Source organism: Thalia democratica, chromosome 4, assembly GCF_965202585.1.
Source record: "Thalia democratica chromosome 4, ktThaDemo2.hap1.1, whole genome shotgun sequence".
Lineage (NCBI taxonomy): Eukaryota > Metazoa > Chordata > Thaliacea > Salpida > Salpidae > Thalia > Thalia democratica.
Window position 1 is genome coordinate 25,764,633 of NC_139168.1, and position 26,422 is coordinate 25,791,054.

The 26,422-nt window shown below is 26.2% G+C and overlaps 1 protein-coding gene across 1 annotated transcript; it reads right to left on the reverse strand.

The window, feature by feature from the left end:
- Positions 1–22,010: 22,010 nt before the first annotated feature.
- On the reverse strand, positions 22,011–24,062 carry LOC145833173 (DNA-directed RNA polymerases I, II, and III subunit RPABC3-like). The gene is made up of 5 exons (XM_082940370.1): positions 24,027–24,062; positions 23,719–23,811; positions 23,018–23,112; positions 22,896–22,950; positions 22,011–22,175 (listed from the first exon to the last, which is right to left on the reverse strand). The coding sequence occupies exons 1-5, from the start codon at positions 24,060–24,062 to the stop codon at positions 22,011–22,013; spliced, it is 444 nt and encodes a 147-aa protein (XP_082796496.1).
- Between the last annotated feature and the right edge of the window lie 2,360 nt (positions 24,063–26,422).

Consider the following 26,422-nt stretch of genomic DNA (forward strand, 5'->3'; position numbering starts at 1 on the left):
GTACTAAAAGTATGTACTTGCTAAAATAAATATTACATTCAAAATAAATGCTCCATAACACCATAATAAAGCACCATAACATGCTTTGAGCCCCTTTTTGAAAACGAAGCTTTTTTATAACCTTTTTGAATAAATAGTTATATACTTTTAAGCACATAGTAAATATGTCACAAAAAAAACTTTTTATTTTACACATTTCTAAAAAAAGTTTTTACTTATTAACAAAAAGCAATCGGTTTTTATTTAATTTTGTGTTTTTCTTAATGTTTCTTAATCTAAGCCTGATAATTAAAATTTACCAATTCCACTGTTTAGTTTATTTTTAAGTTTTACATACTCACATACAAAATAGATGCAATGAAAATTCGTGATACTTTCTGTATACTTAATGTATTAAAACATTTATAAGGCCTTTAGAATTTTTAAGTTTAATAAACTTTTACTTAACTATCAGCAGAATAAAAACTCCTTTACTGATAGAGATGCTAGAATACAAAGACTTTTGTTGAAAAAAAATCAGATCCGCGCTCTAAAGAGGTCATTGCTGGGAAATTCCGAAGAGTTAGTTGGTAAAATTAAAATTTCAAAGTTAAACTAAGCATTAATTCAAATAAATTTAAAACAAATAAACAAAAACTGGTTGTTTAAAAGTAGTTTGTCGTATTGAGAAAATATAAATCCTTTAACAGAATTAAAAGTTATAAATTATAATAATCTTTTTGTAGTTTATTCGGTTTTTTAACAGAAGTTTCTAAAAAAAATTTTGTAAGTTGCACATAATTGATTATTTTCTTTGTTATAGCTCGTATTTATAGTGAAATGTAATATTTTTCAACGTTATATGAAAAATAAAAGCAAATCCTTTATAATCTTTCCAGAAGCACTAGATGGACGTCGAAATTGGACGAGCAGCTGAAGAAGATACAAGATGAATTGGAGCGCGAAGGATTGGTTTGTCAGGTCGACAAGAATCAGGAATTCGGAGGATCTTGCTCCAGAATGGTGAGTGAATGTACTAAGTGTATTTACTTGCCATAATAAATTTTACATTTTAAATACTGCTTAATAACATGCTCTAAGTCTTTTTTTCAAATAGTATAAAAATAAAGTTTGCAGAGCCGATATAACTTTCAACATATTTTTATACTAATTGCAACCTTGCATACTTTAATACACTGTTGTGTTGGTCCTTTTTGGAATTTTGTTTAATGCTTAATTTGATGAAACAAGATTTTTTTAAGTATAACTATTATATCAACCACTTAAAAAATTACTAAAACAACAAGAATTCTTCCTTTGATGATGACTCCGTTCTGCGTGCAATGCTGATGAAAAAGCATCAGATCCGAGAAATGAAGAAGAAACTGCAGGAAAATTCCAAACAGTTAGTCGCTTTTTTTAAAACAAGTTAAAAATAAAAATAAAAAAGCTTTTATAAGTTATATAAGTTTATTTGTTTAAGTAAATAAAGTTGACAGACAAGCTAAGTGGTAATGTACATGCACCAAATAGAACAAGTAAAAAGTGTTCTGCATCTGAAAAAAAAGTAAAATAAACTAGGTAATTCAATAATAAAATAATAAATATGTTAAATTTTTAACTACATAAACGATAAATAGTACAATTTAATTTTTAAATAAGTAGTGTAATAAACATTATGATAATTTAAAAGGTACTAATAAACATTTAGTCAAATAACAAAGTATATACAGGTTAAACCATGATTATCAAAAAAGACTTTTTAATTTGGAGAAAAAGTTTGTAACTTCCCGGTTGTCAAAAGAAAAATTTGACACGTAAATATTACCTTTGAGTTAACTAACTTATAAATAAAGTACAAATAAACATTTACAGTATGTAGGACAACACTACAAAAGTATATTTATTTGTAATAGAAACCGGAAAAAATCTAGATGTAAGATGATTTTATACGATTTTTTATAAAGATTTTTTTAAATGGTAATTTTTTCTATAGTTAATTTTTCTAAATGAACTTGTCTAAAAGACTTCTTGTACAAAATGTACACTATACTTATCAAAGTGTTCATTAAATTTAAGAAAGTATGTTTTTTGTAATATTTTTTTAGCTACATTTTCAACTGTTGCAATACCAAGCTTTGAATTCTTTTTTTTTGACCAAAATATAATATAATTCTGATTAAAGTTTTTGAAGTTTCAAAATTACACCATCAAGTTTGAAACACATTTAAAGTACTTAATGATAAATCTTATTTGTTTAATATATTTGTACATCTTGTACAAATAATCATGTAATAGAATTATACTTTTGTAAGTTAACTAATTCTACTGAGCCTGCTAGGACAGGCTTCTAAATACTTTATTATAGAACGAAAAACTATATTATAACATTAAAATTCGTGTTTCTTTTTTTTTACTTATATATATTATTTAGTTTGACGAACGAGGAAATTGACCGATTCGCAAAGTTCGACGAAGAGCGACCAAAGGAGTTTTCAGAATTGAATAAGCAACTCAAGATGGTTGAGAACGAGTTGAAACAATTAGAAAGTGAAAAATCGGTTTGTCAGGTTGAAAAGAACAAGGAATTCGGAGTAAAAAACTCCAAGATGGTTGGTAGCAGAACTTTTATTGTAACTTATAAATTTAATACATCATACTTTGTAAATATTTTTAAAACTAATGCGAAACTTTGTAAACGTCCTTAAATAAAGTTTAGAAATTGCTTTAAATTTGTTTCTTCGGTGTGATTTTAAGGAGCCATATTTTTAAACGAATGGTCAAACTGTTTGAGATTTTTATAAACCTGCTCTACTATGTTGTGAAAATTTAATCAGTTTTGTTTGGAGTAAAACTTAAATATGGTTTGAAGTAGAAATGTAACTACTGAACCACAGTTACCATCACTTAAAGTATGCTTTTAAATTTATGTATTATAAATACTAAGAGTTTTACAAAATTAAGCGTTTAGTTTCGCAAAAAAAAATTAATTGATTAAAAGGTTTATTCATAACACCTCCAATGCTAAAAAGAATATAGCTGAAAATTTATAACCAAAATAACATAAGCATGCTAAAAAAATAATCTGGAAAGTCTTATGTTTAATTAAACTTTGCCATATTATAGTTTTAGTTTCTTTTGATAACTAGTTGTTGTTTTAAAATAAAACTGTTTAATCTGCTAGGCTATGTCAAATACAAACTAAACTTAAATTTACTCAATAGTTTATCTTACTGTGAGTTTTCATCATACATACAAACCAACAAAATTCTAAATATCAAAAATAAATTGTTTTTTTATTTTAAAATATTTTAAGTTAGTGTAATGTGACGCTTACTTCAAAGTTCACAAATGTTGTTGATTTTAAGAGCGGTGTAAAGTAATGAAAATTCAAAAACTATAATTATAGCCCGTACACATAAATATAGGTTTTAATTTTAATTTTTAGCTTACCACTAAGAGCCAAGAGAAATTGCAAGAAATAACTGCTTTAAGGAACAAATACCTAAAGTCTAAGCAATCTATTAAAGAAAACTTTGCAGAGTTAGTTGCTTGTTTTGTGGTAATTCGTTATATCAAAAAAGATATTTAGAGTATTTTAATGAAAAGCAAAACCTTACTACAAAAAAGAAAAACTAATAAAAAATGCAATCTACAGCTAATTAATTAATTTAAACTAGTTTGTATAATCAAGTAAAACTTTTCATTTTTTTTTACATAAAACATTATACAAATTACAAAATACATATAATTAAAAACTTACAGTTTTGTTATAGTTAATAAAACTATCGGAACATATTTAACTATATTTTTGTATTAAAAACTTCATATATTCTCTATATATCAATCTACGGTATGACATATCAAAAAAATTCTAATTTTCAAAGTTGAAAAAATAATAGTTGTTTCTTTACCATATAGAATCAGTTTTTTCTCTAAATAAACAAGATACTTATTATCATGTAGTTATTTTGGTCTTAAAACTTAGATCTGTTTTTTACGTTAAGAGTTATTTATATAAGCTATAAATATAGTTACTGTACACGTTTTCAATACATAAATGTTACAAGTTATAAGTGTAAGGGATAAACAAACATTTTATGGTTAATTAAGCAATTTTATTTCTGTATTAAGAATGCATAAAATGCTTTCGATAAGCAAAAGGTTTTTTTCGTACACCAGGTCCTTGGACCAAACTTTTTGAGCGTATTTTTTTGTCTTTAAATAAACAATACTATACTAAACATACTAAAAAGTCTTATAATGGATTTCAGACGCGAAAACTCTCATCATCAGAAACTAAAGGATCTTAAAAAAGATGTTTCTAAAATTGATTGGAGATTTTGGGGGTAAGTAAAGTTGAAGTACATACATTCAACGCTCTACGTTACAAATACTTCAGATGGTCGATTTTAACTTTTTTTCTTTTTTCTATGTAGTTTTACAAAATAAAACTTTCAGAAAACTTAGTTATAAACTTTAAATGGATCTATAAATAAAAGCCTACTTTTAGAATTTTTATTTTTTAGTTTTTTAAATACATTTTGAATTGAATTTTAAAAGTAACAAACTGTCATACAAGTCTTTTTTTTTCATTACAAATCACTACTAAAACTTTTATGTTTTTTTTAAGGTTTAAAGTTTCTACACTTGTAAGTAACATTAGTTTAGACTTTTAGTGAACAAAAGTTAAAAAATCGTATTAACTACACGTAGTTAATCTACCAAGTTTTAATCAATGTTTGAAATTTTTATTTAGATATAAACATCACACATACTAAAATTTTTGAGACTAAACCGTTTCAATAATTACTTTTTTTAAATTACAGGTCGTACAGTGAGGAATTGCAAAAGTTTGAGAATTTCAGACGTGAAAGCGACAAAAACATGAAGATGATCGAAGATCAAATCAAAATACTAAATGAGAGTATCAGAAAATTGCGGCAACAACTATAAAACTAACTTAATATGAAACTTATCATAACTTGAATAAACCTGCCCAGTATAATTGGTGTCTGTTATAATATGATAATGTTTTAATATTTCTCTCGCATGTATACGTGATATTTAAAATTTTTAAACATACTTCAACATTAATTTAACACATAACAGAGTTTAAATTGTATCTTTTTAAACAGAGTTTGTTTAAAATTTTTGCTTGAATAAAAGAAATTTAATTTTTTTAAATTCTTAGTTATAACTAGTGATGTACCGGACCCACAATTTCGGGTCCGGCCGGACCCGGATCCGGACTTATTTTTCAAATTAGAATCCGGCCGGAACCGGATCCGGACTTTTTTTCAAATTAGAATCCGGCCGGAACCGGATCCGGATTTTTTTTTTTCAAATTAGAATCCGGCCGGAACTGGACCCGGACTTTTTTTTCAAACTAGAGTCCGGCCGGAACCGGATCCGGACTTTTTTTCAAATTAGAATCCGGCCGGATCCGGATATTAGACAAAAATGGCAATATCCGGCCGGACCCGGACCCGGATAGTGAGTCCGGTACATAAATAGAATAAACTAGCCTGAGTCAGATTGAGGTTTTTAAAAACTGAAAAAAAAAATTTTAATCTAATAATAAGTAGAACAGCTAGCCACAAGGTTTACAAATTTAGGTGTTATTTACAATTAAAAATCTGAAATCAAGTTCTTGAACAAAATACACTATAAAATTACAAAATATTGAAAATTGGATCAGCTCAAACTCATTCAAAGTCTAAAAGAAAACTAGCCTGAGTTTTTATAAAAAAACTAAACTAGCCTGAGGCAGTTCAAAATTTTCTAAAATTCCCAAAAATTTATAAACTAGCAGGGTTGCCACTGTTTAAGTCAATAAAACTAGCTAGAGTGAGTCTAAACAAGCCTGAGTCAGAATCAGGTTTTTAAAAACTGAAAAAAATACTTTAATCTAATACTCAGTAGAACAGCTAGCAAAGGTTGACAATTTGGTAGTAAAGTTGTGGACTGATTGTGGTGCACTTAACTTATTAGTACTACCCATTATAATTAAATCCTACCTTATTAAATTAATGTCTAACAAATACTCAATTCTAACTGAGACTACTTTCTATAATCAGACACGACAGTTTTGAGTAATGAACCTTTTATATAAAACACAACAAGAAATACTATCATATACAAAATTACTAATTACTTTGGTAACACTTTAAAAACTGGAAGCTATTTAAATCTATATCAAAAGACTTAAAACAAAAAACTAAAAATTAAATAAAACTTTTAGTAAACAAGAAAATGTAAAATTTTTAATAAACTATTAAGCTAAAAACCTGGCTTAAATATTTAAACAATTAAACACCTGTTGAAATATACACTTTTAAAACAAAAAACTACTTACAATAAGCATTCACAAAAACGTTCAAGATATTTTGTTGCTTCAAGCTACACACCAAACTAACTAAATGCTTACATTTAAATTGCCTGTTATGTTCTGATGTTTTGTTGCATCAGTATTTAGTTTGAAACATTTCGTCATATGATTCTGATTGGCTGGTACATTCAACCGTATTAACTCTAAATATTATCTGAGCTCAACTTTAAACAATAAATAATGCAAGTATTCATTCCAAAGTTTTCAATTTTACAACATACGTAAAGAGTTGCACTTCATGAAATGTTTATTTCATAGTACAAATGTAGATTAGTCACGTGTACAAAATGAGCAAATCACGGTAGGTGTTTATTTTAACTGACGAAAATGACTCTTAACAATTTACACAGGGTTTGTTTTTGAAAAAATACTTTTCAGTATGCCCTTTTTTACAAACTAGATCCGGGTCCGGCCGGATCCTAACAGAGATCAAATTTTCAAATTAGAATCCGGCCGGAACCGGACCCGGACTTTTTTTTCAAATTAGAATCCGGCCGGAACCGGATCCGGACTTTTTTTTCAAATTAGAATCCGGCCGGATCCGGATATCAGACAAAAATGGCAATATCCGGCCGGACCCGGACCCGGATAGTGAGTCCGGTACATCACTAGTAGTAACATACTTGTGGTGTAGCATAACAATTTGTTTTTAGCCATCGGTACAAACTAAATAAGAAAATGTATTTTTGTTGCATGAAAATTCTGTTGAATTAAAAATAAAACATTTTTCTTAAATTAGTGTAAGTACTCAAATATTATCTTTGATTGAGTACAGTCTGCGATAAGACTAGTTTAAAACTAGTGATGTACCGGACTCACTATCCGGGTCCGGGTCCGGCCGGATATTGCCATTTTTGTCTGATATCCGGATCCGGCCGGATTCTAATTTGAAAATAAAGTCCGGATCCGGTTCCGGCCGGATTCTAATTTGAAAAAAAAAGTCCGGACCCGGATCTAGTTAGTAAAAAAGAGCATACTGAAAGTATTTTTTCAAAACCAAATCCTGTGTAAATTAATAAGAGTCATTTTCGTCACTTAAAATTAAACACCTACCCCGATTGGCTTATTTTGTACACGTGACTAAGTTACAATTGTTTTCATTTAAACTATGAAATAAACATTTCAGAAATGCAACTCTTTACATATGTTGTAAAATTGAAAACTTTGGAATGAATACTTGCATTATTTATTGTTTAAAGTTGAGCTCAGAGAACATTAAGAGTTAATACGGTTGAATGTACGAGCCAATGAGAATCATATGACGAAATGTTTCAAACTAAATACTGATGCAACAAAACATCAGAACATGACAGGCAGTTTATATGTAAGCAGTTAGTTAGTTTGGTGTGCAGCTTAAAGCAACAAAATATCTTGAACTTTTTGCGAATGCTTATTGTAAGTAGTGTTTTGTTTTAAAAATGAATATTTCAACTGGTGTTCAATTGTTTAAGTATTTAAGTCAGGTTTATAGTTTAATAGTTTATGGAAAATTTTACAGTTTCTTGTTTACTAAAAGTTTTATTTAATTTTTAGTTTTTTGTTTTAAGTCTTTTGATATAGATTTAAATAGCTTCCAGTTTTTAAAGAGTTACCAAAGTAATTAATAATTTTGTATATGCTAGTATTTCTTGTTGTGTTTTATATAAAAGATTCATCACTCAAAACTGTCGTGTCTGATTATAGAAAGTAGTCTCAGTTAGAATTGAGTATTTGTTAGATATTAATTAAATAAGGTAGGATTTAATTATGATGGGTAGTACTAATAAGTTAAGTGTACCACAATTAGTCCACAACTTTACTACCAAGTTGTCAACCTTTGCTAGCTGTTATCTGATTATCAGATTAAAGTAATTTTTTCAGTTTTTAAAAACCTGATTCTGACTCAGGCTTGTTTACACTCACTCTAGCTAGTTTTATTGACTTAAACAGTGGCAACCCTGCTAGTTTGAAAATTTTTAAGAATTTTAGAAAATCTTGGACTGCCTCAAGCTAGTTTAGTTAGTTATTAAAATTCAGGCTAGTTTTCTTTTAGATTTTGAATGAGTTTGAGCTGATCAAGTTTTCAATATTTTGTAATTTTCTAGTGTATTTTGTTCAAGAACTTAATTTCAGATTTTTAATTGTAAATAACACCGAAATTTGTAAACCTTGTGGCTAGCTGTTCTACTTATTATTAGATTAAAGTTCTTTTTTTTTTTAGTTTTTAAAATCTTATTCTGACTCAGACTAGCTTATACTAATGATGTACCGGACTCACTATCCGGGTCCGGGTCCGGCCGGAAATTACCATTTTTGTCTGATATCCGGATCCGGCCGGACTCTAATTTGAAAAAAAAAGTCCGGATCCGGTTCCGGCCGGATTCTAATTTGAAAAAAAAAGTCCGGATCCGGTTCCGGCCGGATTCTAATTTGAAAAAAAAGTCCGGATCCGGTTCCGGCCGGATTCTAATTTGAAAAAAAAGTCCGGATCCGGGTACGGCCGGACCTGAAATTGTGGGTCCGGTACATCACTATTTAAAACTTATTTGATAAAGGATATCAATAGTTTTTATAAAAGTTAAGTAAAGGTTTCTTTAGTTGATAAGTTATGTTGATTTAGGTTTTTACCCTTGGTTAACTTATACTTGTATTAGTTAAGTTAAAACAAATCCTTAGTTAAAGACCATTTCATTTTTAGATGAACGAGCGACTTTATAAATCATTTTGTGTTACACATATAGCCACCAGAGTTTAAATCAAAAATACTGAGTATAACTATCAGTGGTTTATCTTTACTTTATCAAAAAAATAATAATGGTCCGAAAAAATAACTAAGTTCTAATACTAATCTGTTTTTATCTCCAAACGGAGTTACCAAAACTATTTTGAAAACTAAATAAATTTAAAGTAGAGTTTTTTTATAACCAAGAACAGTAGTATTGAGAAAACAATAATAAGTAAATAAACATTGATTCTTTATAATAATCAAAAACACAGCACACTCACGAAAAACCTACGGAAATCACGATTAACATAACATTATAAACAACGAAGCTATGCTTAAAAAAACTTGTTGTATACCATAATTAACGTACTTACTACATATCTGATAAAAAGCAGAAATTTTGCTAAATTCTAATTAGGTTGTTTGCAAAACTTGCATTATTTTGATACTTATTAATTTCGCTCTCTAAGTACCCTGAAATGTCATCAATTAAATTCCCTTCATGATCTTCTGAATCAGTTGGTCTATTTTTGTTCAGTGTGTCAATAATGTTTTTTTCTTTAACACCTCCAATTTTCCATTTGTTTTTTTTTGTGCTAAGTCTCAACCTCTCATTTTTAATATTTTCGCAAGCTAATGTACTTCGAAATTAAATAAACAAAGATAAAAATAGTTTAACTACATCAAGCGTATTGGCATAGATATTGTCGATCAAATAAATAGTTTCTAAACCACACGGCTCTACAACTTCTCACTTCAAATCATAAAAATCATCTCCAACACTCCGTTGTTGTTTCCAAAACATTTTCTTCATACTGGCACATTTTTTTAACAAATTTACCGGTTATAGACTCATTGTTTATTTGTCTTAGCTGCATTATAAAGATCTCCAAACGTAGTACCCACTTTGTTACTATTTTGTCCTTTTTAAATAGACCATACTCTTTTACCACGAGCAACTTGAAACTTTTTTAATGTTTTAATTTGTCCGAAAAAGTTTTTCAGCAGCAGCATTTTGCAAAATCATTAGTTTTATTCTTTTTACTTTAGTTATATTTATTAACATTTTCTGCAACTATATGTTCATTTTCAACCCATTTTCAAAACACCAATAGTAGCTGAGGCTTCTTTTGTGTTTTTTACAGATTTTAATTTATTCTTCAAGTTTTCGTTTGTGCATGTTTTAACTTCATCATCTATTTTAAGAGATATTTCTTCAGTCACCTTTTCACTAGCACATTTAAAATCGCTTACATTGTTATTTATAACAATAGGATTAACAGGAACGTTAACTGGTATGTACGTATGTATAAAATAAAATAATATTTAAATAACTTAATTAATTTTAATTAGATAGACTTGGAAGTATCTTAAATAATTTACCCTAACCATAGTTATAAGCTACATGAAGAAATTGTATTATTATTTTGAAATTTAGTTTGATACGAATCATATAAGTTTATTGTCTAATATTAATATCAGCTATATATCAAAATTAACGTATCAAAATATTGTATGAAATTATTTGTCTTTGAAAATAGTTTTAAGCATAATAGAATAAGAATATCTTTTTGAATAATCAAGTTATCGTTAAACAACAAATTAATTGATATTTTGATTCAATCTAATAAAATTCAATCAAAAACTCTTTGCATTAAACTAATGGCACAGAATCAAAAAGTTTTATTAGTGAAGATGCAAATACTTGGTTATCAAAAAAGATGCATTTCGTTTATCAATATTTTAATGAAACACATATATCAATTATAATTTATTATTTTTAAGAAATACAATTACTAAGTTTCACTGCAGAGCGGGTTTTTAAATTGTAGATCTGTAGTAAAATAATAATGATAAAATTAACAAATAATTAAAAATTGGTTTGAATTAAGTTTTTTATTGTCAAAATTAAAACTAAAAAATAAATAATCTAGAGTTATATTAATGTTAAAAAACCTTTGATTTAAAATCTATTAAATTATAATCCATAAATTATCTCCCTTGTGGATAAATTACATTGTCTTATTTATTTGTTTTAAAACCAATAGTTATATTAATTAAACACACAATAAGACAAAACCGCATTTTTTGAACTTTATTTATGTAAGCAGAACTTGAGTATACTTAATAAAAAAATTGTTTTTGTTTAAAAACCTTTTTATAATTTTGACCGAGAAAAAAACATAAAACAAATTATCTTTAGTTGACAACTTGAAAATCTTATACGTAATAAGTTTTTGAAAGCAGAAATAAATTAACTTTAGCAACAAGAGTAAGAAAGTTTTTCTCATAAACCAAAACAAGCTTGAACTTGTTCTCAATCTAAAAACAAACTATAAATAAACAAATAAGTTTGTTCACACTTCAAAATCCAATTGACTTTGAAATAGTTTTTAACAAAATAAACTAATAATAAACTCTAACGTAGAGTATTTGTCAATTTAAAGGAATAAGAAAAAAAAAGTCTAATTTTATTACTAACTATACAAGTAACAAATTATTATTATAAATTATACAACCAACGCTAATTTTATGAAATTTATTTTTATAATCTCAAATTTTGTTAATGTAGTGTAGAAAATACATATATATATAGTTAAGAGAAAACTTGAGCTACGTTGAGAAGATTTTTTTTCATAAGTTTGTTTTAAGTTTTAAATTTAGTATTTTTGTAAAATTTTTGTTTACTAATAAATTAAAAAAAAAACTCTAAACTTTTTTAACGTAGTTAGAAAAACAAACTACTTAATTTTTTAAATTTAATTCTAGATCTTTAAGAAATATTTCCTTTTGTGTAAACATATTCAATTTTTTTCAAACTTTTTGTTTTATATTTATTCTCCAACAAATAAGAATTCTAACAGTGTAAAATACTTTATTATAAACAATATCTAAACTTAAGTTAAACATTTTATCCTCCACTTGTAACTAATTATGTGTTTATTTTAACCATTTATAAAACTGTTATGTGTTTATTGGTATTAGTTTAACAGACTCGTTTTAATTGTATTGGTTTTATTTTTACTTTTACTTCGAGTCGCAATGTGACGTTAGAAACTTTAAGCAGTAAAATGTAGGAATGGTTGATTTTATATAATGAAACTGCAGTTACAGCCATCTGTGAACTTTCAGAACTTCTTTTTCGGTCTTGAATAAATTTTGACGCAATTTCAAAGTTGCAAATCATATTTAAGTGTTTATTTGATTAAATTTTAGCTACATAAAAGTTCTAATTTGCATGAATTTTGTTTTTCTACACTATATACAACAGTTATGTTAATAAGTTTCTGATGTAATAACGTTTGTTTACTTAAAGTAGTAGTAATATTTATTTTGATTATTTTAAGCTTACAAAATGTTAACTTCTAAACTAAATTTGTAATTTATTCTTGTATGCAAAAAAGCTTTTGGATCTAAATATCGAAAAGAAAAAGTGTAAAAAGATGTTTTTGTTATTATTTTTCACTCAAATGAAAACCGAAACTTTTTATAAAGTAATAAAAAGTAGCTTACATAGTTTAGAATTAGTAAAAATTTATGCTATACTCTTTACTAATTATAAACTTGAACATGTTTATAAAAATTTAATATAACAATTTAAAAATATATTTCAAACCAAAACAAACTATATTTATTGTCAAAGTTATTTCTTTGATAATAAAGAAAATAAGAAATCAATTAGAAAATGTCAAACTTAATCAATAGTCTTAATTTTTTTTTAAGTTCTAATATCAATATAATTATTGATAGCTGAATAAAAAATATTTATTAGAATAGTTTCAAATGTAAAATTTTTAAGGTGGTAACTAAATGCTAAATAAACTTTAAACTAAGTTCATTAAAATTAAATAGTTATTTAATAAAACTATAAATAAATAAGAAAAACTATTTTTATAATTTTAAAACAGGGTTTGGCAGTCTTTTATAAGTCACAAACCGAATTTTTTACAGAAAAAATTCTAAAGGCTACAGTTACTAGAAAAACAGTTTAGTAATAAATATATAGAGTACATTTTAAACAAAGATGTTTTAAAATAAGCAATAACAAAGCACAAGTAAAGATTAGTTGATAATTAAAAGCCCGATTATAAGTTATCTGACACAAAAGCTAATATATATATATATACAAAACTAAAATACACAAAATAAACTTTTGCTTGAGACAGCTGTTTCTGCGTTTAATACGCGTCATCAGCCAAGTTTTATTCAATGAAAAGTAAACTTGTAAGTACAGCAATAAAATTATACAAAATTAGGTATTACGTAGTAATAGAATAGTTAGTTGATTTTAGACAAAATTATTAACAGAGTTTTTAGATAAATTGTTTTCGATAATATATGCAGCCAGTTTGTAATTCGTTTCTTTTGTTTAGAAATTCAGATTTTTTAACTTTCAAAATTTCGATTTTTTTCACATTGCACAATTTACATCCGTTTTTAAACTATATTTATTTTTCGTTCTTGTTAATACTTCCCACTAAATTTTAAAATTAACTTTGTTATTTTTTAGTATCCAAATGTACTCAATAAAGTTGTCGTGTTTCTATGTTTTTCGTGTTTAAAGCTGTACTTGTGCTTTGTGTAGCGATTCTTGAATAGTCCAGTCGAGCCAACATAAAACTTACTCTGGTTTTCAGTTATGACTGCCGCTTTATATATAATATTTTCCATTAGGAAACTTCCATTTACCCGGCATTCTTGTTTTATGCAGGCACACATTCGCCTTTTTTTGTCCTGCGTGTCTAACATCTTTCGATTGTGTGTCATTATAAGTTGTTTCATGCTTGGCATGCAGGAATAAAACACTTTTAGTGTCTTCCTGTTAAAAACTTAACAATATGGATGGTCTTCAGTAAAGTTATTACAAAGACAGTTATTTTGACTCAAAGAGTGGCAAAGCAATCCTGATATCTTTAAAGTTAATTGTTTTTTGTTTTTTTTTGTAAAACATGTTTTATAATACTAAAGAAAAAGTAAACGTTTGTTTTAATTAATTTTTAGATTATTATTTAAAAAAATATGCAAAGTAATATTGTATGGATTGTTGCGAATCTAAAAATATGTCAGATGAAAATTATTTGAAGTTCAAAAGCTTGAATTGAAAAAAAGCAGACCAACACCAGATATTGCTATTAATCAAGACTGCAGTTCAAGTGGTATGAAATTTTTATTTTTAATTTTGTTTATATTTCAGATTTTCATCATTTGTTAAGATTTAATTTACAGTTTTATATTGTAATAAAGGTAAAAATGTAGAAGTTAAAAAAAAACTAGCTCTTTAGATTTATTCTACAAAAAATTAAAAAATTTAAAACTTTCAATTTTAATACTGAAAATTTATCATTTTTATATAAAAGATAAAGATAGTATATTAAAAGCTGCAACAAACTAAAAATATGAGTTATTTTGAGTTTAATACAATTCTTTTTTGTTGATATAAAATAGATATTGAACATTATTTAGAAATTGCACAGAGAAAAATGTTTTGAGGTATTAATTGTTATACTTAGTTGACTATTTATTTGTAGTTTAGGGCCATAGGTGGGGATAAGCAACGTTTTTTAAAAATTGATTATATTTTAAAGATTTTATTTAAGCTTTAAGATGCTTTTTATTGTTTTAAAAAAATAGAACTATTTTTTGAGATATGACCAGTCAAAGTTGGGCCGCATAGTAGGTTACCTATGGGTAGGGAAAACTAAATCAGCGAAAAAAAGCTAGTTTGTTTAAAATATATCTCCTCCTACATTTTTCAAGCAATCTTCTTCAAACTTTAAGAGTTTAATCTATATACAGTAACAAAAATTTATTAATTGTGAATTTAAAAATTTGTGGTAAAATTTTTTTATTATTTTTATAAAATTTTTGTTTATTTTAATTATCTTAATTCATAAGTAAAGTTTTTTTCTTGTAATGTAAGGAACATTTTCTAAATTTTGAAGAAGATTGCTTGAAAAAAGAAGTAGGAGATAGATTTTTAGTAATTTTTTAAATTTCCGAGAAAGTTGACCCCTAAAAAATTTGCGGCCCAAAAGTTTCAATTTAGGGGATTTTTTGAGAAAAAAATTGCGCACCCCCTGACCAAAATACCACGCTATGCCACTGATGTATATATATACGTACATAAAGGTACATTCTATATCAATACTGCTTAAGCAATATTTATAAAAATAAAACTGATCACAGAGAATAATAAAGTTTTAACTTGTATGCATACTTTAGAATATTATGAACACTGCTTCCACGAAATAATTTTAATTTTTGCTTTTTATACCACAAAACTATTAGAACTTATTAAGAACATCAAAAAACTAGTACATATAATACTAGAAACCAGGGACGTAGCTAGCTCAAAAAAGTTACGAATCTGCAAAAAAAAATCAAGAATAACGTGTGATGACGTCATAACGGGAATAGAGTAGTTTTAACTACCTTTAATTTTATATGAAAGTGTGCAGTTTTCTTAAAAATTTAAAAATAAATTGAATGTTGAAGTATAATGAGTAACTGAATACAAGGCAATTTGTACTGCTCTTGACCCCCTATAACTCTTTGTGTTGAGACTTTTATGAACCTATAAAACCTTTAACTTGAAATAAAAATATTAATTAGGAATTTAACTTTAATAGTATTACTAATAGTCCTAAAATATATAAACTTGAAAACAGTTTCCCCAATTCAGAAATCATTTGCAAAAATTGTAGCTTTTATTAGATAAAAATCATAAATTTTAGGAGTTGAATAAAAAACAAAAGAAAATAAAATCAAAAAGTTCACAACAACAAATAAAATTCAGATGCACAATTACTTTATTTTGTCAAAAATAATTCATAAAGTAAGGAAGAGTACCCGTCTATGTAAATGTTATTACTAGCTTTGGTAGCAAAAAGATTTAAGCTGTAAAAAAGAATAAAACATTTTCTTACAAAACAAACTTGTTAAATAAAACAACTTAGTAAAATAACCACAAACTTCGAATATCAAACATCAATAGTTTTTAGATACAATGTAAAACATAAATAGTGGCAAACATAAAGATTTTTAAACATAAAATATATTTAACTTTTTTTTAATTGTTACGAATTGAATAAAACAACTATACACTTGTAAAAATAAATAGTATTAACTTAATATTTTTAATCTTAGATTGAAAAGGTTATATTAAACTTATTTTAAAACAAGAGATACAATCCATATTCTTGATACATTTAAATAAAATATAAAATACAAAAGTCTTCATATTGTAAACAACAATGCTTGTAGAAAAATAATATTAATAGTAATATTTAAAAACAAGTTGAAACAAACTTTATATTTTACATAGTTGTCTGAAAACATCATTCAAAGAGCTTTTTCTTGAAGTACTTATCTGGAACTTTTTGTAACAAACTGAACTTCAGATTGATTCACTTTGTTAATAGCTTTGAGTTTCAATGGTACCAAGTAGGTGGTTTTACTTTCAAATTATACTTGCATAATTTTAACCTTAAAAAACTTAACTTTTAAACTTAGTTTTAAAAATCTGTAAAACAACTAAATTTGTTAAAATCCACACATAGTGTACCAAGTTTACAGTAGTACTACAAGTAAAACTCAAAAACTATTTGTTAAATGTAAAGCTAAGTAGAAAATACAAATGAACTAATTTATTTTTTGTAATTTTGTAAACTACTTAAAACTTGTTTTTATAAAGATGAAAAAAAACAGAGGTAATGAAAAACCTTGTGGCAACAATGTACAATTTAAATCTTTCAACTTTGCTAAAAAATTAAATAAAAACTTTAACTAAGGTAAGCTTTTATAAAATCATTAAAACAAGTTTAAATTAAAAAATAAAGTTCTAAAACACAATAATAAAACTATAATTTGTTTATATTAATCTTGAAAAAATAAAAACTTTAACTAACCTAAGCATTAAAAAAATCTTTAAAACAAGTTTTAATTTAAAAATATGGTTCTAAAATACAAAAATAAACTATAATTTGTTTATATTATTCTTTAAAAAATATTATATTATTCCGTTTTTCAGTTTGTCTTCTTTTTGCAAGCTGTTTGTATTATTGTGTTATTTTTTCTGATTTAATAGATTCTTTCTAATCTTCTTGATAAAACTTCAGGTAATGATATTGTCATCAATTATTTATAAGTTTTTCATTTTTGTATATTTGTCAACCACAGAGATTTAATCTTAAAACATTCAACTCAAAGAGTCAATTTGATTTAAAACAAAAGTTAATTCTTCATGTGAGTTTATTTTGAGAATCATCTACTTTAAAATTCATCATGTTATATATCTTTTATCTGTATTTGCTCTTTTGAAACACAAAAAAATGTAAATTTTAAAAAATGTTAAGTTCTCTTTGACTCACCACAAACATTTCAATAGTACAATAACCTCTCTCACACTTACTTTTTTTATTTTCCTAAATCATTTAAAACAAATCTACAGCTTCCAAATTGATTCATTTACAATAGTTTGCTATTTAATAACAGTAATCTACACTATCCTATTTGTATAAAATTTAGATGTATTCAATTTGTTAGATATTTATGACACTAAAAGTGCTAGTAAGTACGTAAATTTTTAAAAATTATCTCTCAGGAGTGCAACACTAAGTATAAACGAATACTAAAAGCTATTCAAACAAGGACTAAAAAGCTGAATAATCGGAAAAAAGCAAGTTTTTTCGCACAATTGTTTACGTTTCTGTAGATTCGCAGAAACCTACCAAGCTACGTGCCTGCTAGAAACTGTAAGGTTTAGTTATGTTTAAAATATCTCACGTGTTTTAGAACTTATTTGAAAAAAGCTTATACTAGTCGTTGCTTAAGAAAATATAAATATTGTTCGTTAAAACAGGTTGCTGCTCTCCGTGCTGCTTGCGTCTCTAGTTTTATGTAAACCGCCTCTGCAACAGGTTTGGCAGTTTCGACAGCAACCTGATTTGGAGTAGTTTCGGGGCATGTTTTATTTTTAGCTGATGCCTCGGTCTGCAACCATGTGGGATAGTTTATAAGCGAATAACCTTTTTATATTCGAAACTAATTATATATAGACCATCAAGTATCTGGTTACTTGATTATTCAAATTCTGACAACTTAAAATCGGACTATTAAAATACGACAATTAAAATTTCGGACAGCTCAAATTCCGACAATTAAAATTCCGAAAACCCAAATTCCGACAACTCAAACTACGACAATTAAAATTCCGACAATTAAACTCCGACAACTTAAATTCGGACAATTCAAATTTTGAAAACTCAAATTCGGACAACTTAAATTCCGACAACTAAGTTTCGGACAATTCAAACTACGACATTTTAGACTTTGAAACTCAGATCGTGACACTTTATATTTCGATAACTCAAGTTCAGAAAATTCAAATTCGATAAATTTAAATTCCAGCAACTTGAACTACGACATTTTTAACCCGACAATTTTGATTTTGATAATTCATATGCCGACAACTAAAACTCCTGATAAGTAAAACCAACAACATAAAATAAAGTTTCAAGAATTTTTTATTTTTTTAGCAAGTAACCTCTTTCCAGTTTATGTTATTAAAGCTTTAACAGCATTAATTAATAAATTTTTTACTAATTTAAAAAATAAACTTTAGTTTTAAGATAAAAATTAAAGATAATCAAAGTAAAATGATGTTTTATAAAAAGTTTAACAATAAAAATTTATTTTTATAGTAGTTTTTAATTGTATATTTCCATACTTGTTGTTTTTCAGCGATGTGTTTTTAAACTTGTTAAGTTTTATTCTCAAGTCTTCAAGATGTTGTGTAATATAGTAGTGCTTTTAATCTTTTTTTTATAGAGTAGGGTTTGGTAACGTACGGCCTGCGGGCCGGATCCGGCCCTCAGAGTGAAAATTACCGGCCCATATTACAAAATCTTTATATAACTTGACAAAAAAATGTAAAAATTTAACTTTAAAAAACATACTTTAAAATTTAAATTTTAATTTATACATAATTTAAGCACCATTTATTGTCGTAACATTTTGTTTAGTTAAAATCAGTGGTAATATATTTACTTATATTATACCAATCTAAGATATATGCTTGGTTATATATACGCGGGCCCGGCGGTTACTGACTATAACGCGCTATTAAAATGATATCCTTAAGTAGTTAACGCTACTTTTTAGACTAATCTCGTTAATTAATAACATATGTATACAAAATGGACTTATACTATTATTCTAATAGATTATAAGTGTTAATTGAAACAAAACTGCTGTTTATTGAAATAGCTAGATTACTTAAACTATCATTTATAGAAGTAGGTTTTAAGTATTGTTAGAAATCTTAAACTACATATATAACGAAATCGAGTCAATAAGTTTAGACTGTAGTTACAATGAACAAATGTGCGATAAACTACAACAATCTGTACTAACATAATAGATCGACATTAAACGACGAAAACGAACCCAAAATAACCGATGATAAAGCAAAGATTTACAAGCAGTAAGCCGACTAAAAAACCTAAACGAATTCCTCACTTTTGAAAAAAAATAAAGAAAAGAGAAAGGTTAAAGATGATTATCTACCGCTACAGAGCGGTTACTATATGAAATTAAATGTTATTAATATAATAGTTCTGCACACGGATGACACAAATAGATGATTCTGAAAACTAAACAAAAAGTTGTACGATTTAGCTTAAAATGTTACTTTCGATTAATTGTTAGTAATCAAGTTTTTGTATTTATAAACTTAGTATAAATCAGGTCAAGGGTGAAATAATTATTACGCAACGGACATAGAATCTAATGCGGCAATTACAAGGGGGAATGTTTGCGGTTTTGTTTTATTCGATTCATTTAAGGTTTCAGGGACATCAAAAGTTTAGTTGTTTTAAGTTAAAATACATTTGTACGTATGTATGTTCAATAAGTTAAATGTCGTTATAGTAGTCGTTTTCTATAGGAACTTTTTATTATATATTTTAATGTAAATTACGATGTCGTAACGTTTTATGTAAAATACATTGTATCTCTATATAAACAGTAAACTTTTAATCTATTTTACTTTCATTTTTAAAATCATTGCCTAATATTTAAAGCACTATAATAATTTTTTATGCAATAAAAACACTTAATTGACCATTCTTGTGTAATTTAAGTCTAGATCTAATTTTTAAACTGTGCTACATTTTATTTTGATTTGCCCACTTTTCTCTATTCAACTTATCAAATGTTAAGAGGCAATTTATTTGATTAAGTAATAGTAACATAGCGCAGACTAAATTTATAAACGTATATCTATAGCATAATTTTATAGGCATGTTACTATACTTAGTGTAACACTTTCGTTCCTAATAGTCTTAATAGATTAAATTGTTTTCTTAGTAAATGGTAAACTTTTATTGATCGTTTTAAAGTGGAATAATTCTAAATTTTGTTTACATGTTAATATTACATTACTCGTTTTCATCGGTTTTTGTTTCATATATTTTTTTTACTAATATTACACTATTCATTTTAGGTCTTATAAAGATAAAAAACCTGTTTAGTTTATGATTAAAATTTTTTTTGATAAATATATATGCTATTCTAATCTCCTGAAATTTTACAAAACAAGGTAACTAAGATTTAGAAGTGCATATTTTATCACAACATTAAAATTTATAATTCCTAGTTATTGCACTAAGGTAGTCAAGTTTTTCCTTCAATGGATATCTTTCCACGATTGTTTTGGTCCTATTGATTCCAATAAAATAAAAACATTTTTTTTTTACTGAAATACAAATAAATTAAATTTTAATATCAAGATTAAATTAATGGTAAATTCTAAGTTTTAGTTAAGTTTCAAAATCAATATAACAACTAAAACAAATAATAAGCTATATGTAGCTTTCTTTATTCTTCTAGGTAATTTTTAAAGTAAACATTGCTTAAATAAAAATGTAGTTAATAGTAAGTGAGCTTTAAGTTGACAATAATTTTCATATAACTTATTTTAAGTGTGAAACTATCGAAAATATAAACAATTTTATACTTGTAATAACTAAGAAAATTTTTCGATTTTTATTTCAAGCCCTACAATTGAATAGAATAATCTCTTTACTTGGTGAGCCAAAATTTCTCAAGAAAGGGCTTTAAAATGTTAGCTACAGGAATTTTTTACATTATAAAAAACACTTACAACATGTACTGTTTTAAAACAGTAACTAGAGTTAAAAAACTGTAAAAAAAATTTAGTGATCTACCGAGTCCAAAAGTTTTGGATTTATTATAATGGTAAATTTTAAACTTCATAAGGTTTTTTTTTCAAATAAAATCATGATAATTGATTCATATTACTTATATTAATTTTATTTATTTTAATGACAAAACAATGTCGCTAAAAATGTTAAATAAATTAATTTTTTTACACTTTATTAATTTTTTTTTAAATAGTAGTCGGTGGCACTTTATAACTAAATACAGCAATGATAACAGAAGCCTTTGTGTGCGTAAATGTTGTATAGCTTGGCGGATTGTAGTTTGCCAAATTTCTACAACAAAGTTTACCACATTGTATATCAATAAACTAAAAAGTTTTGTGAGCTTTTAAACAATTAAAACTGTAGCTAAAATAGTATAACTTTGTTTCATAACTGTACTTGAAACATTGTAGCGTTAACGAGCCTGGGTATTAATGCATTTTAACGTAAAATCAATGACAACAATGGCACAGTTTTTAATACTTTCTGTTGGTATAGTCTTAGCAAAAACTGCTGCGCGTAAAGGACATTTGCTAATGTTTTTATTAAGTTTTATCGACAGCGTTAATATATTAACTTTTAAATTTTACTACCCTACTTTACTAAGGCTAAATCATTAATGTAAAGACTTAACTTAGAAAATAATGTTCTAACAATACCACTGAAGTTTATTTCCTAAAAAAAAACGATGTTATTCCTAAAAACAAACAATTTAGTAAGCGATCTTCTTGATAAGCACGTAGATATTCTGTCCCATGTTCAACTTCGCCAGGTGGTTCTTGTCTCCTTGGAGTCTCATCAGGAGTCCTCCGAATGAAGCGTAAGCCGACATGCTCGAGTTTTCGTTTAACTCGTCAGTACTTTCCAGTCTGTACACCTGATTACGAATATAAATTAGAAAATTCTGAGTAAAAAAAACTGTTTTGAAATGGGTGTATTGCAGAATTCAGAACATGCAGTTTTTTTAATTGCTAAAAACTGTTTTTGTTTTTTCTTATATATATATTTTATAAACAGCTGTGTCTTGATTTTGAAAACTTTAAAAAGTAAGGAATAACTCAAGATTTAATGTAAACCAAATTTAATATTAGAATAAATAAGTTATGCTGATAATTTGTTAATATTAAAATTTATCCGTACAGCGGTTTTGTGCTGAAAAACTTGCAGTTAACTAAAACAAAAAAGAAAATTTAATATTAGTGCAATACTAAATATAACGGTTAAAAAAAACTTACATTTAAACAAATGAATTATTCTAACGAGATTTGAAAACGAAAAATTTTAAATTTTAACAATTAAAGCTAAAGTAAGATATTTAAATTGGTAACTATAATGAGTTGTAGACGAAATGGCACAAATTTAAATAAAATAATAGCATAATAATATAGAATGTTTATACTGAATGAAGTAAAAACTATAGTTCTTAACTGAAAAGATGCAGTCTTAGACAAAATTTATCTATAGCCACATTCAAAACACTAGCTAGGCACAAACAGCAACTAAACAACTTTTCAGTTTTGCTTCAAGCTTGTTGCAAAATCTTAAACTAAAGAAAACATTAAACTAGATATATATATACATAGATAAACATTCACACCTTTCCGTTCGTGACGTAATCGTAATCGTCGGCCAGCGAAGGTTTTTCCTGCCACCTATAAAAAGTTTAATGTTAATTAATATGACTATTTATGCATACAACAAAGAAGCAGTTTTTCCCACCTAGGGTCGTATTTGTCCGTATCTTCGCTTTCGTCCTCAGTCAGAGAGGAAGCCATGAGGAAGCGGAACTTCTCGTTTAGTGCCATTGGGTATATCTGTTTGTTTAATTATAAATTATTAACTTTACTTTTTCAATCTTATGTTGCCAGTTCTACACAAAACTAGTTTCCAATTTTTATTAACACAACCACTTGAATTTACTTTAATTTTTCAATGGTTTTAAAAGCTTGTGTTCATATTAAAATTTTGCTTCAAATAACTTAAAATTTGTAATAATATTAGTTTAGATTTAAAATAGATTAATTGCTTAATACTTAAAGTTAGAAAATATCTTAAATATACTACGGGTATGTGTGTTTGTTCAGTTTAAACTTTTGTATTCAAGTTATACCTTTTCTACTTTATATTAAGCACGTTACCTTTTTTACTTTTAATTTACTTATATGAAAAAATAGTTTTCGCATTTTATTTACTAAATAACTAATAGATTTTAAGACTGTAAGTACTTGATAAGCATTATATTTTTAGAAAACGTAAAAAAAAAAAATTAAAACAAAAATAAACTTTTTTAAATTACTAACTTGGTTGTTGGTGTCATTTAAGTTTTATGTTTGTTGTTTTGAATAAGGCTTAAACACTATTTAAAAAATGTTTTTAAATATGCCAATAAGCCAATATGACCAAAAACTTTTACAAATAACCTGAGTGTTGATATCAATCATGAGTTGCATTTCGTGAGCTTCAGATTCGCAGTGGATCCTTGAGACTCGCTCGAACATTTTGTCTTCGACTTGCTGTTACAAAGAGTTACAGTTTTAGAATAATAAACTTTAATAATCATTTTCATTTGTTTTTGAACTTTTTCTGATGTTTTAAATTGATGCTGCTTAATTTAAAATATACATCATTTAAATATATCAAAAATAACAATATTAGTTAAGAAAAAAACTTTTTATGAACTAAGAAAATTTAAATTTTATTCTTAACATTATAAAAAAATACCACAAACCTTAATACTGAAAAAATCTTGATAGATTTCTGCCATTGTTACTTTTTATCAAAATCAATCTGTAAAAATATTTTTTTAAGTGTATAACAAGCTAAACTAATGATTAAAGTACAACAGGTATAGTTGTCCAAGGTTAAGAATTCCTAGGTTTAAGAATTTTATAATTATAACAGATCTGTTTGATAAGAAATAAAGTTCAGGCAAAACTATATCTAAGCTAATCAGAGTTTCTTAAATAAATAATTTTTAACAGATAATTATTAAAAATTTTTCTTTAAATTTTTCCTTTAATTACCATACTTGAGTAATTTTGAGTGATCTAAATTATTAACAATGAGAACTTAATTAGTTAGATTAACTCTGAAAAGAAAGTTACTTTAAAAACTAAACCTTTAAAACATCTAGATAATACTAACTAGTCAAAATATTTATAAGTAGTAGTAATACCCACAATTTACTTTTATAAACAAACTGAGTTCTTAATAAAAGATCGACCAGACATAAATCTTAATTCATTTTCGTTTTTATGCCCTACAGTAGGGCAGGATAAACTCTTTTCTTTGTGAACCAAACTTTCTTAAACAAGGGCTTTAAAATGATAGCTATAGGACATTTTTACAATACAGAAAACACCAACAAATTTTACTGTTTCAAAACCATAATTGAAATAAAAAGTTGTAAACAAAACTATACAACCCATCAGTGCAAGAGTTTATCTAATGTTGTAATACTAAAACTTGTAGGATTACTAAGTTTGAGTCTAAACTGACCAGAGTTGTTGGTAATATTCTATGAAAAAAAAATTTCAAGCTAACTTTCAAATGAAAAGGTGTTAAAACAAACTTTGAAGAAAGTTTCATGTTAGGATAATCATTTATACTTAAACATATTCAAAGAGTGAACACAATCATACTATAAAACTTAACTGATTTTATTAATTTTTTGGAAGTTTTGTAAACCAAAATCAAGGTTTACATTAATTATAATTTCTTAATAAGCCAATAAATGTCTACTTAACTTTTTAACATGTTGATAAAACCAAAATAGCAGATCAGATAGGGTTTCATAAGCAGAGTTGCCACTCTTTTAAGTAACAAAGCCAGCCTGAATAAATGAAACTAGCCTGGTATAAATTAAGCTAGTATGAATGGCCATATTGTTAGATGTTTAACCATATTTAATATTAAAGTCTAAACAAAATACTACTAACTAAGATTATTTTCCAAAAGCAACTAATAAAATAGAAATGACTTAAAATATTCATTTTTTAGAAAAAAATAGCCTTAAAAACTAGCCTGAATTTTGTATAATAAAAAGTCAAACAGTCTTGAGTTATGCTGTATACTTTAAAAGCTTTAAATTTTGACTTACAGAGCATCCTAAAAGAGTCGTGACCTCTTGTTATATTTAAACTTACAGTTTTTAATTCTTAAGTTATAACTTAAATAGGTTTTAATTTTTTTGCAATACTTTTAAGTAAATTATTATAAGAAGTAAAAGTTTCACCTAAAAAACTTAGCCAAGCATCTGTATAAATTTCAACATGTATAAACATTAATAAGCAGTGATATATACTGAATTATGCCTTATTTAAAATAATTTGTTATAGAAAGTCTTTTTTTTACTATATTTTGTTTTAGCCAAAAAAAATAGTTGCAGTCTAAAAAAGTTCTTCAAAATTCTTCAAAAGGGGTCTCTACTTTAAGCTTAGTGCTTAAAAAAAATTATTAAGTGTGTTTGTCACATTCCTGTTCTAATATAAACAAACATCTTGCTTTTCAACATATTATCTGCTCTAGTTATTTGGTTTATGATTTGAAATAACACAAATGAATGAAGAATAATTTGACAGGATTTTATGTAAACAACAGTAGATTTACATTTTACTTTATTTAACTATGTGTTTTTATGAGCAAAATGGCTTTAATTTTAAATGTAAAGCGAAAAAGTTTTTACATGTTGATTACTTTAAAGAGAGACAGTAATTAATAACATTGGACTGTTTGAGTTACTAGATATAACATATTAAACTTCTAGTTATTAGATTAGTTAATAAAATTCACTAAAAAAGCAAAGAAATGCAAAGTTTTACATTTTTTTAGAACTGTATTACCAATTGCATGCTAAAAGACTACGCAAAGTTTTTTTTGCCTTTTATTGAAATTTCTTTATTTTAAAAAATACATCTGAGACTGATTTTTTAATTCAACACGACACTAAGCTAAAAGAATATCAAAGTTTTACTTTTTAGTGATCTAAAACACACAACTGATTTTGTAAATAGTGAATGTTTGATCTTTTCGTTTCAGTAAATTTCAAAAAAGATCTATTAAAAGGGATGGATTCAAAACTCGTTTTTTTTTTTCTATTAAGCCAATCAGAACAAAGCAGCTTTT